This window comes from Macaca fascicularis, chromosome 2, assembly GCF_037993035.2.
Source record: "Macaca fascicularis isolate 582-1 chromosome 2, T2T-MFA8v1.1".
In the NCBI taxonomy this organism is placed as follows: Eukaryota; Metazoa; Chordata; class Mammalia; order Primates; family Cercopithecidae; genus Macaca; species Macaca fascicularis.
Window position 1 is genome coordinate 112,109,631 of NC_088376.1, and position 12,374 is coordinate 112,122,004.

At 57.1% G+C, this 12,374-nt stretch overlaps 1 protein-coding gene across 4 annotated transcripts; it reads right to left on the reverse strand.

Annotated features, from left to right (window-relative positions):
• Positions 1 to 76: 76 nt before the first annotated feature.
• LAMB2 (laminin subunit beta 2) lies at positions 77 to 12,267 on the reverse strand. 4 transcript variants are annotated; one of them, XR_012431122.1, is made up of 33 exons: positions 12,175 to 12,267; positions 12,011 to 12,087; positions 11,709 to 11,881; positions 11,488 to 11,623; positions 11,335 to 11,408; positions 10,754 to 10,942; positions 10,598 to 10,661; positions 10,168 to 10,370; positions 9,958 to 10,078; positions 9,451 to 9,639; positions 9,059 to 9,238; positions 8,824 to 8,936; positions 8,465 to 8,544; positions 8,240 to 8,372; positions 7,882 to 8,040; positions 7,679 to 7,806; positions 5,308 to 5,440; positions 4,922 to 5,114; positions 4,705 to 4,848; positions 4,233 to 4,448; positions 3,970 to 4,133; positions 3,664 to 3,888; positions 3,358 to 3,575; positions 3,153 to 3,249; positions 2,691 to 3,063; positions 2,410 to 2,594; positions 2,095 to 2,336; positions 1,667 to 2,015; positions 1,127 to 1,334; positions 914 to 1,055; positions 654 to 830; positions 403 to 562; positions 77 to 325 (listed from the first exon to the last, which is right to left on the reverse strand). XR_012431122.1 is itself a non-coding variant. In XM_005547087.4 (33 exons), the coding sequence occupies exons 2-33, from the start codon at positions 12,084 to 12,086 to the stop codon at positions 189 to 191; spliced, it is 5,397 nt and encodes a 1,798-aa protein (XP_005547144.2). In that variant the 5' UTR covers position 12,087; positions 12,175 to 12,267; the 3' UTR covers positions 77 to 188. The 4 variants fall into 4 exon arrangements, 3 of the variants coding, with proteins under 3 accessions (XP_005547144.2, XP_073888221.1, XP_073888220.1); XM_005547087.4 differs by having other exon boundaries at positions 4,217 to 4,448; XM_074032120.1 differs by having other exon boundaries at positions 4,217 to 4,448; positions 8,179 to 8,372.
• Positions 12,268 to 12,374: the final 107 nt, after the last annotated feature.

The window sequence follows — 12,374 nt, forward strand, 5'->3', positions numbered from 1 at the left end:
GGCCCTGCTAGGGGCAACCTCGAGGTTCCCCTGGAGACTCCCCCACCCGCCCCAAATCAGAGTCCAGACAACACAGTGGGGGTTCACACTGGTTTATTGGGGGCCCTGCCGGGCCAAGAGCTCTTCAGTGCATAGGCAGATATGCATGTGGGGCGGTGCCAGGAACTGGGGTAGGCCTTAGGCAGGGGTCACTGGCAGGTGTTGTAGATCTGCACCTGCAAGTTGATGGCTTGAAGCACGCTGCGCATCCTGGCCTCCAGCCCGTCCAGCTGGGCTGCCTTACCCTCCAGTGCCCGCTCATTCTCCTCATAGGTGCCTTCCAGTTCTAGGAAGGGCAGGTGTCAGTTTAGAGGGGTCTCCTGCAGTCCTGTGTCTCTGGTGCCCACCTGCCCCATTTCTCACCCTGTAGCCGCTGCAGCTTGTCCTGAGCAGCCTGCAACAGGTCCCGAGCCTCATCCCGCAGTTGCTCTGCCCTTGCCTGTGCAGCTAGCACACCCTGGGCCTTGCGCTCAGCCAGGGCCTTCACCGTCTGGTACTGATCACCCAGAGGACCCCGTAGCAGCTGCAGATGTAGAGGGTTAGGTTAGAGTGGTAGCTCAGTGGAGGCCCATCTTCCACCCCTACCTTCTCTAGCTGGCTCTGCCTCAACCCACCTGCTCAGCCTCCTGGGCACGACCCTGGGCACTGCCTGCCGTTTCTTCTGCTGTAGAGGCTGCCAGACTATTTCCCGCCCATTTCAACTTCAGAGCCTCCAGGAGAGCATCCAACTGCCGAGCCCTTTCACCTGCAGATCTCAGTGCCTGCTCTGCACCTGTCATCCTCTCCTGTACCTGCCATGGGTGAGCCAAAGGTTACACAGATCTACGGTGCATGCCCATAACCTTATCCCACTGATGTCCTAGGAAGACCTCACCTGGTATAGGGTCTGCTCTGTGTCCCGTGTGTCAGCCACTGCCCCCCGGATGGCACCCTGGGCAACACCCTGTGCCCGCTGGGCCTCCTCCAGTGCTGCCTGTACTGTCTCCGCCTTCTGTTTCTCACCCTCAGCCCGGCTCCTGGGGAAAAGGGGGAATCAGAACCTGGAGGTATCAAAACCAGGTGTCAGGGGCCAGGGATGGGGTCAGACCTTGCCCGCCGTGCATCCTGCAATAACTGCTCGGCACGACGCACATCTCCTACAGTACGTGCCAGGATCGCGTCCACATCCGCCAGGCTCCGGACTCGCTCTGCAATTGCACCCGCCAGGTGCTGGATCTGCTCAGCTGAAGCTGGGATGGAGAGCTCTAGCACCCGTGTGGCCACCATCTCAATGCTATCAGGATCAGCCCCTTCCTCTATAGGGACACAGCAAGAGCTTAAGAACATAGATTCTCCAGCATGGGCATGAGGATATAGCTTTGGGGTGTGGACTCAGGACATGTACATGGGATAGGGGTTTGCTACCAGCCATAAGGATGTAATCACAAGGACAGGGACTATACAAGGGGCTCAGATTCAAGAACATGGACCTGGGACCACATATGGGCAAGGACTCAGGAGCCAGTCAAGGGATCATAAACACTAATCCAGTGTAGGCCCTAAGGCTCAAGTATGAACCAAGGGAGATACAGACACAGGGAGTTGCCAAAGGAACAACCACATGGCCTGGGACACATGGGAGGCTCACGGTTGAGGAAGTCCTTCACACTCTGGACAAGTTCTCGAAGTTCCTGGTTGGCCTGTTCCACCTGTCCCCTGGAAGCATTAGCCTTGTCCAGGGCTGCCTGGGCCCGCTGCTGTGCCTCGCTTGCCTGCCGACGAGTCTCAGCCACTCTGCTGAGGATGCTACCACCTTCTGCCAGTGCCCGCTGCAGCTCTGCCTGTGTGTGCCGGGCCCGGCCCAGTGCTAGGTCTGCTGTAGCCACTGCCCCATTGCAGTTGAGGCCCCCACAGCGGGGCTGCCCATCCTCATCTCGACAGCCGGCACCCCCACAAGGGCTTGTAGCACAGGGTGCATCCCCTGGTGCCCCACACACCTGCCAGGCACAGAACAAGTCAGGGCCCTGTGGGAGGAACATCTACACCCACCTGTCCCACCCAACACTTGTACCTCACCAGCTCGTTTATGCCTGTCAGGCTCAGGGTGTGGGTATGGGCAGAGAGCTTGCGCAGGGCCCGCTGGTTGGCCATGTGTTTGCTGTTGAAGTCCTCATTCTGGGCATCCATCAGTGCCTCTGTCCGATGCCGAGCACTTGCCGAGTTGCTCACAGGGCTAGGTACTGCCAGGGCCGAGGTGTTGGCACAACGTTCTGCCTCTGCAGACTGGCTATGGGCATGCCGGATGCTGTCATAGGCACCTAAATTGGGCAAAGGCAGACAGTCAGCTGAAGACTGACCCTAGTCCACCTGCCTAGTTGGCTAACAACTCACCCAGGAAGTTTGAATGTTTGAGCAAGTCAAGATGCTGGTCCAGCTGCCGCAGTGTGAGATTAAGTGCAAGCCTGTCTCGCTCCAGACCACTTAGTGCATGGTTGGCATTGAAGTTCTCATCCTGCACATCTGTCAACTCTGCTTCCAGTTGAGTCAGGTGCTCAGTGGCCTCCCCAATTTCACGCCTGCGATGATGGAGAGGGGGCTGTTTAGACAGGCTTCAGCCCTGGTCCACTGGGCCTCTGCCCCATCCCACCATGTATTCTTAGGTCCTTCCGCACCGCAGCTCCTCTGTGGCCTCCACAAGCTGTGCAGTGGAGGCAGCTGAGGTGTTGCGGGCACCTACGATGCCCTGCACAATGCCCAGCTTCTCCTGCATATGCCAGAAGCTGCTCTCAAAGGCACCCAGCACACCCGTCTGCTGCAACTCCTGTGCCCGCTGCTCTAGGCGCCGTGTGCGGGCAGCCAAGTCCTGCACCACTCGGTCCCAATCCCCGAAGCATGCATGGCAGGGATGGCAGGCAGGAAAGAATCCTGAGAAGCCACGGGCACACTGGTCACAGCGCACACCAGACACGCCTGGGTGGCAGCTGCAGTGACCTGTGGAGCGGTGACACTGAGGTGTATCTGTTCCACGAGGGTCACAGTCACAGGCTGCAAGAAAGAGCAGAGGACAGAGTTAGGGCCACTGTGGGGCATTCTGGGAAGCCCTCCATCCACCCTGGCCCTGCTGGCTCCCTCACCACGACACTGCAACCCAGCGTCTCCCCAGTGGAGCTCTTGGCACTCAGAACAAGTCCGCCCTCCAAAGCCGGCACGGCAGTAACACTGCCCTGTGAACTGGGGTGGGAACAAGGCAGGGTCAGAGCCTCTATCAGAGGCTGAGCCCACGAGACAAGAAAGACACCTGACCCCATCTAACCAGGGATCTGCAGGAGGGTCCCATACCTCATTGCAGGTGGGGCCTCTGGCCTGTCTTGGGTGGCAGGCACAAGGATGGCAACCATGGCCACTGGTGAAGTTCCAGAAGTTGGGGGCACAGTGGTCACAACTAGGGCCCTGGACATTGGGGAGGCATGGGCACTGCCCACTGCTTCGATCACAGTGGCACTGGTCAGGAGACGGGCACTGCTGGGGATTTGTGCCCAGCAGGTTGCAGGTGCAGCCTGTGCCAACCAAGACGAGCACAGTAGTCAAGAGGAGGCCAAGAAGCAGAACCCCAACTCAGCCATGCCCTCCCACACTCATACTCACGGTGACAGCTCTGTCGGGCAGCCTGCCCGTGGAAGCCAGGCTTGCAGTGGGCACAGTGTGGACCCTCTGTGTGGTGTAAACAGCGCAGGCATTGCCCCGTGTGGGGGTCACAGGCATCAGGATCCATTAGGTCAATGTTCCCACTGCACTCACACAGTTGGCACCGGCCACCTGGCCTTGATGGGTCCCCAAAGTGCCCAGGGGCACAAGCTTCACATCGCAGCCCTGCCCACAGTCAAGAGGAAGCTGTGATTGCTCAGTCCAGCCAACTCACCCTGATCCTACGCCTGCCCCCTATCCACTTACCCGTGTAGCCTGCCCGGCAGTGGCACACAATCTTCTGGGAATATTCATCCCGGTGGCAAGAAGTAGCAAAGTGCCGTTGGCTCCCAGGGCCTTCAGGACATGGACAGGGCCGGCACTGGCCCCCATATGGCAGTTGTGGGTCCCCGTGGAAACCAGCAATGCACCTGCAGGGAGGAGGAAGAAGAAATGTGTCATCCATGGGAAGCCTGTTCACCAACCAACCCACTCATAGCTACTCCAGGCTCACCTTTCACAGTGCTCACCCCCTGTGTGATCACGGCAGCCCAGGCAAGCGCCTGTGTGGGTGTCGCACTCATCTGCATGCCCATTGCAGACACATGGCCGGCAGCTAGGGAATCCCCACTGGCCACGCTGGCAGCGGTCACAGTGAAGCCCAAAGGTACCAGTTCGACAGGGACATTGCCCACTGGTCTTTTCACAGAGACTGCTGAGCGCCCCCTCGGGGCTGCACTGGCAGGCTAGGAGCAAGGCAGAGACAGAGCCAGGGGACGGGGTCGGAGGGGAGTGTGGGTTGGGGAGGGTCTCAGGGGAATGTGGGTAGCGGGAGTCTAGGTGGGAAGGTCAGGAAATGGAAGAGAACTGCAACTGACCCAGGTTGAGAGTAGAGGGTCCAAGACTTAGTTTGAGGAAAGAAGCAGCAGGTCCAGAAGAGGAAAGAGAACAGTAATGGGAAGGAGAGAGACACATAGGAGGGAACAAGAGGCAGGAGAGTACCTTGACAGCCTGTGGGGCCAAAGCCATAGTAGCCAGGGGCACAGAGGTCACAGCGGCGCCCAACCACTCCAGGCTTGCACAGGCACTGACCGCCATGAGGGTTGCACTCAGAACTCAGTGAACCTTGACGGTTGCACTGACATGCTGTGGGGAGGGTTGGGCCAAGTCAGGCTGGGTCCCCACCTCTGCCCCATCAACCCACATCACAGACACTCACACAGGGCACCATTGTAGATGAGGGTGGACAGGCTGAGGAGGAGCGGCGCGCAGGCCTCAGAGGGAGAAGTCTTGCTGGGCACCAGACCCTCCTCATGGCATTGGTAGCGTTCAAAGGTGGCCCGGCGCTCCAGGGCAGCAGCATTACCCCCACTAAACATCTCTAGCACCAGGGCACGGGGCAGCAGCACCAGCTGAAGGAGTGAGCAAGGAAGATCGCAGTTCAGACCTGGGACCACATAGGCATTGCCTTAGCACTGCCACAAGCCTGCCCACCCTGGCACCACCATGGGCCTGCCTCTTCTGCCACAGATCCCTGCTATCCCACAAGTCCCACACCACAGGCTCTGCCATCTTGGTTGGTGTGGGGAAGAGGAGATTATTCACCGAGTCAATGAGCAGGCCGGGTCCAGAGTAGGGAGTCTCAGGCTGGGCACTTCCCCCTGTGCGTACCAGCTTCAGATGCAGCTTGTAGGAGATAGCAGGCTCAAGGCAGACAGGATTGGGAAACACCATGTACCTGGGGGCAAGTGGGGACAGGTGCAGTGGGTCATCTAGGGGCCCTGTACAAATCGTCTGGGCCTCTCCCATCCTACTCCCAGCAACCAGACCATCAGCCAAAGCAGAGACTACGGGTGGGTTGGGTTGGGCTGCGCTAGGCCAACAAACAGCTGGGCACCCCAACAAAGAATCTGCACAGAATAGTCCCGTAAAGGTGGCCCTCTAGAATCATACATCCACCTGTGCAGACTCACTGGAAATACTCATAAAGCCTGGAAACCCCAGGAACTTGCCAATTCTCCTCAATAACCACTTCACACTTCCTCTGACCCCAATCTACAGCCAACAACAGCTGCTCCTCTTCATCAACACTACGTCACCCCCTCTCTCTGTCTCCAAGGCTTTCCTTTCCCATTGTGCTGCAAACTCATACTTGGGTTTTTTTATCCCATCCCAAAAATTGTTCTTCAATCCCTCATCTTTTTTCTTTTTCTTTTCTTATTTATTTATTTATTTACTTGAGATGCAATCTCTCTTGCCCAGGATGGATGGAGCGCAGTGGCGCAACCTTGGCTCACTGCAGCCTTGACCTCCTAGGTTCAAGAGATCCTCCCACCTCAGCCTCCCAAGTAGCTGGAACCAAAAGCACACAACACCATGCCTAGCTGATTTTATTTTTTGTAGAGACAAGGTCTCGCCATGTTCCCTAGGTTGGTCTTGAATTCCTGGGCTAAAGTGATCCTCCTGCCTCAGTGTCCCAAAGTGCTGGGATTACAGGCATGAGCCACTATGCCTGGTCTAGAGGAATTTTTTTTCTAAACACAAGTCACAGTTGGCAAAATGTCTATAATGGGCACAGCCAGGTTCAATATGTTATTCTTTTTCCTTCTGTTTGAATATTTACATGGTCAAAAACTAAAAGCAATAGGCTGAGTGCGGTGGCTCATGCCTGTAATCCCAGCACTTTATGAGGCCAAGGCAGGTGGATCACAAGGTCAGGAGATCGAGACCATCCTGGCTAACACGGTGAAACTCTGTCTCTACTAAATATACAAAAAATTAGGTGGGCGTGGTGGTGGGCGCCTGTGGTCCCAGCTACTTGGGAGGCTGAGGCAGGAGAATGGTGTGAACCCGGGAGGTGGAGCTTGCAATGAGCCAAGATTATGCCACTGCACTCCAGCCTGGGTGACAGAGCAAGACTCGGTCTCAAAAACAAACAAACAAACAAATAAACAAAACATGAAACAATGAAACAGGGCTGGGCACGGTGGCTCACACCTGTAATCCCAACACTTTGGGAGGCCGAGGCGGGCAGATCACAAGGTCAGGAGATTGAGGCCATTCTGACCAACATGGTGAAACCCCATCTCTACTAAAATACAAAAAATTAGCTGGGCGTGGTGGTGTGCGCCTGTAGTCCCAGCTACTCGGGATGCTGACGCATGAGAATTGCTTGAACCCGGAAGGTGGAGGTTGCAGTGAGCCGAGATTGCACCACTGCACTCCAGCCTGGTGACAGAGCAAGACTCCATCTCAAAAAAAAAAAAAAAAGGGGCCGGGCGCGGTGGCTCAAGCCTGTAATCCCAGCACTTTGGGAGGCCGAGATGGGCGGATCAGGAGGTCAGGAGATCGAGACCATCCTGGCTAACACGGTGAAACCCCGTCTCTACTAAAAAAATACAAAAAACTAGCCAGGCGAGGTGGCGAGCGCCTGTAGTCCCAGCTACTCGGGAGGCTGAGGCAGGAGAATGGCGTGAACCCGGGAGGCGGAGCTTGCAGTGAGCTGAGATCCGGCCACTGCACTCCAGCCTGGGCAATAGAGCGAGACTCCGTCTCAAAAAAAAAAAAAAAAAAAAAAAAAAGAAACATGAAACATGAAACAAATACTACCCAAAGTGTAATAAAACATTAATCACACCAGGCACATCACTGCCTAGAGTGCTGTGATGCCACAGCCCCACCACTACCACTCTACCACCACCATTGTGAGTCCTCCTGATAGTGACACCAGGTGATTTCCCATTAATTCCTGCCTTGGCCTCTGGGCCTTAGACCCCTGAGAGAGCAGGCCTTGATCTGTCTGCTTCCTTTCTGTGAACAGAGCCATGCCCAACAGAGCCTGGCAACCAGCATTCTGGAGGTATTTGAAAGAAGGAACAGATGAATGAGCTGTGGGGTCTTCCAGGTGCCCTGCAGGGAGCTTAGGGCTGGCCCCACAACCCCCTGCCATTGTGAGTGCTACCACCAGTGCCCTCACCTGGTGTGTGGTTGCAGAGTCCCTTGGATGCGGTCATCCTTGGGCAGCACATGCCCACACAGGCTGTGAGCAGGCACAGGCCCTGGACGCTGCACAGTCAGTTCCAACTCTGCCCATTGCTCAGGGACCTGGGAAAACGGGATGATGGAGGAGATGCTTCCACATCCAGAGGTTCAGCTCCAGATTAGATAACAGTGTCTAACCTGGGGTTCTAAGCGCAGCAGCAGATCATAGTCCATGGCCTTCGGCACAGAGGCCACGAGGAACTCCAGGGCCTGACCTTCCCGTAGCCGCACAAAGCCTGAGCCAGTCCAGGATGGAGTTTCCCCAGGAGTAACCAGGCGCTCCACCACATCGAGCACCTGGGAGATAATGCAGCCAGGGATGGAGGCTCAGGTGAGGCTTTGCCTCTTCTGCCACAGCCAGCCCCAAGCCCCATTTCTCCTGCCAAAGCTAGATATCACCCCTATCCCCCAACGAGGTACTGCCCATAACCCTACCTCTCCGGTCATAGATGTGTCCACCCACATCCAGCCCTCTGCTTAGCGGGAGGCCCCACACCTGCCCTCGGGTGTCCTCAGCCTCCCAAGTTAGGTGGTCCAGGAAGGGCCGGAAGTAGCCAGGTTGCACCTGCTCACAGCGTCGCCCGACCATGTGCTGGCGGCAGTGGCATTGACCTGTGGCCTCATCACACCTGGAAGGAACTCTGTGGTTACTCAAAAAGGACCTCCTCTCCTGCTCAGGATCTTTCCCCATCCCTTCCCAGGCTCCCTTTACAACACTTACTGGGGATCCAAGGCACCACCCACGTCGCAGTCACAGGGGCGGCAGCCGAGTAGGTCGTGGCTCAGGCCCCAGTGGCCAGGCTGCGCGAAAGGAGTTGCTGGGGGCCAGAAACAGACCTCCAGACCTCCTCGCCACCCAGCAGGAAATCCCAACCACACATCTTAGCCTCAATCACTCCTCAGTGAAAACATGCCCCCTAGACCACTGGCCCATACCCTTGGCGTCCCAGACCTGAGGCTTCTCAGCCAGAACTGGATCCTAAGCTCTCAGCACCCATCCACTGGCATAGATATCACACCCCAGCCCTGTGCTCTAAGGACAAATCATGCCCCTAGAACTCCAGCCCCCTCCAATCGCACCAGGCAGCGGTCACATCCACGTCCAGTCACCAGACGTTTGCAATAACAGGATCCACTGTTGGGGTCACAAGGAGTACTCCCAGGCACTGTGCCCCGTGCATTACATTGACATCCTGCAGGGAAGAAGGACCATCAGCACTTTGGGGAACTGTGACAGTGCTCATGTTCAGCTGAGTAAGGAGTAAGAGGACAGGGGTTAAAGGTCAGCATAGAAGTTAGGGCAAGAGACACATACGCCGGCAGCCCAGAGGGTCACTGATGCTGAGCCCAAAGAAGCCATCACGGCATTGTTGGCAGCGAGTGCCCACCACATGTTCTTTGCAGCGACACTGGCCTGAGACCAGTCCCAGTGCAGGGTCATCATGGGAATCACAGCGACCGCCGTCTTGAGAACCCATGGGGTCACAATCACAGGCTGATGGCAAAAAGAGATACAAGGTCACTCACCCTATCTCAACTAGCTCATTACCAGTCCTCTCCTAAGCCTAAGGGATCCCACCCTGGATCCCTGGTCTAGCTCTATCCCAAGCCCCTAACCCCAATTCCCTGCAATCTAGACAGCAGTCCAGCTCTCTAATTCCTGCCCCAGGCTCGGCTTTCTCTCCCGCTGCCCAATCCCAGCCTCACAGCGGCACACAGCTGGATCCCGCAGGTCTTTGGTTGGGTCACGGTAGAAGAAGGGCCGACAGAGCTCACAGTGGCGCCCAGCTGTGTTATGCTGACATCCATCACATACACCTCCACTCACATTGCCAGATGCCAGGTATACAGCCATGTCGAAGTGGCAGCTGTGGGTGTGCCCATGGCACTCACACTCTGGCAGGGGAGGAAGGGCAAGGCAAAGGCCACTTGAGGAATCAGGTCACAAGGGTAAGGAGTAGGCCACCTTAGATCCCTATCACAGGCCAGAATTTGTGGGTAGGGGCTCAGGGACTTCAAGGCTTCAGCATCATAATGGTTCCCTACCCAGAGCAGACTGTAGAGGATTATTGAGGGGGTCCCAAGGGGCATCAAGGCCTGCATACTCTTTGGATACAGCCTAGGTTTTAGGGGCTTGACCAACCAGCTCTAGGTTCTACCCAGGGCACAGCCAGGCTGCAGTGCTGGAGCTATGGAGGCCAAGATCTCACTCACTCCTACAGGCATGACTATGGCCGTCCTCAGCCGGATGCCAGGGCAGGTCATGATAGAAATCCTGACACTGTTCGCAGTTGAGGCCACGTGTGTTGTGTTTGCAGATGCAAGCTCCGTGCACCTATGGAGGTTGGCAGGCAGGTTGTCAGCACTGCTCAGCCATGTCCGCCCCTGCCCCTAGCCCTATCCCAACTGTCTGAAGCCCCTCACCATGCCCTCAGCATGGGCTGGTGCCCCTGGGGCAGGTGCACACTCTGAGGCGTGTCCATAGCAGAAGCAGTTGCCACGTACAACCAGCTCATAGAGGGCATAGTAGTACTTCTCTCGGATCTCCCTCCGTGGGTCAAGTAGGTTGTCTCCCAATGTGTGTAGACGAGTCAGGTTCACCCGTAAGTTGGTGATCTTCAACAGGTCTGAGGTGGGGGCAACGGGGGCCAACTGACCAGGCAGGCCCCTGCTGCCCCCTGCCCACCTAGGGGCTCAGCTGCCAAGGTCACCTTGAAAGACCTCCTGTATACTGCCACCCGAGCTAAACTGGGCTTGGCACCTGCCCTAGGAAGCACCCAAAATAGTTACTGAGGCCCCAAATAGTCCCTAGCCGGACACGGACTGTGCCAGGCTCAAAGAGTGGAGCACTCACTCTGAATCCGTGAGCTGTAGGGGTCTGGGATAGGGATGGCAGGGTCCAACACACGATAGATGACCTGGAGAGGCAGGGAGTTCATAGTGACACTGAACCTTGCCTCAGGCCCATCATCCCCAGCTTCCGGCTCCCAGCCCAGATGCCAGTCCTCACCTCGCCTTCAGTGGATGGCTCAATCTCTGAGTAGCGGGACTCACAGACTACATCATCCCAGTGCCGTGGAGGGGCTAGTGGGACTCCTGGGAAGTCAGCCCCACAGTCATAGGAGAAATATCGGTACACATGCCAGGTGCGGCCAAAGTCTGCTGAGCGTTCCACCAGCATGGCAGCAGGGCGAAATGTCTGGGTAGAGGGGCATAGCTGATCAGCAGGCACCAGGACCCAAGCCCAATCTAGGACTATCAAGAGCCCTGCTCAGCCCAAGACTGCCCTCAAACAGCTCACAGAGAGTGGGGGTAACTGGTGGAAGCCAGATAATGACCAGCAAGGGTGGCCACCTCTAATGGGGAGACTCAGGGTTCATGGGGCTCAAGGAGACAGCACCTGACCCAGCCTGGGATTGGAAAGGCAGAAGATCATGTGCAAAGGCCTGGAGGCAAATGGAAGGTGTGAAGGGATGAAGGAGCCTCCTGCATCCACACTCAAGGAGGCTGGGTTAAGGAGCTGAGACTCTGTTCAGGGGCAATGGAGAGCCAAGCAGGGTGGTTCGGGCAGGCTCCCAGATATGCAGGCACCTTGAAGGTCATAATGAGGTGTGTGAAATGAAACTCAGCCTCCAGGTCCAGTTGGATGGTGACTGCAGGGATACCTGGGACAGGAGTCTAAAGTCAAGGACTCAAAGTTACTGGTGGGCAGCCTGCTCACTTTTGCCCCACCCATGGCCTCACCATTCTCTGACTGCCACCAGGCTGCCCGCCGCTGTGGTGCAAAGCTGGTAACTACATTCTGGATGCGATGGCTGTGTGGGTTGTCTCTAGCAGAGAAGGGGCGCCGGGAGTCGCAAAGGAAGCACTTCTTTTCATCCTGGGTTGGATGGGAATTAGAATCAGTGCCTCAGGCAGTGCCAGCCCCACCCTGACTCAGCCTCTCACCCTGTCCCCAGCCACACCTGCAAGTGACTGACGATGCAGTAGGGCTGGGGACCATTCAGGCCACAGGTGGATGAGGCAGTCAGTCTGTCAGCTCGGCCCACCAGCAGGTCGCCCGTGGCGGGGTAGCAGCTTCCCCTCGAACAGCCAGGCACATCCGGGGCAGGGGCCTGTGCCAGTGTGGCAGCCAGCACTGGGGACAGTAGTTCAGCCAGTTCTGCTGAGTTCCTATCCGGTGGCCGCCACCTCATGTGCCCCAAGGGCAACTACCAGGACCTGCCATCACATTCCACAACCCCCAGTCCCCACCAGGTCCTCTCACCGCTTAGCAGTAGGCCGAGTCGAAGTTCCCAGGGCAGAGGCTGTCCCCTCCCTCCTTCCCTTGAGGTCAGCTCCATCCTGAAGAGGAGAACAAGGGATAAGGGGAGGTGAACGGTCTCGGGCCCGAGCCCTCCTCCTTCCTTTGGGGTTCCGTGTCAACTCTGCCTGTGGGTCTTTGGCCCGTTTCTCTCCAGGCCCTCTGTCAGTCCCCAGGTCTGTCCAGCAGTCCCCCCAACAGCTTAGAGTCTTCGCGACTTTGAGCAAAGTTGGGAATCGCGGCAGGAAGGAAAGGCCGGAGCGGACTCTGGGCAGGAGCGCAACACCGGGCGGAGAGCGCCCCCACCCCAACCCTACTCCTGCCCCCC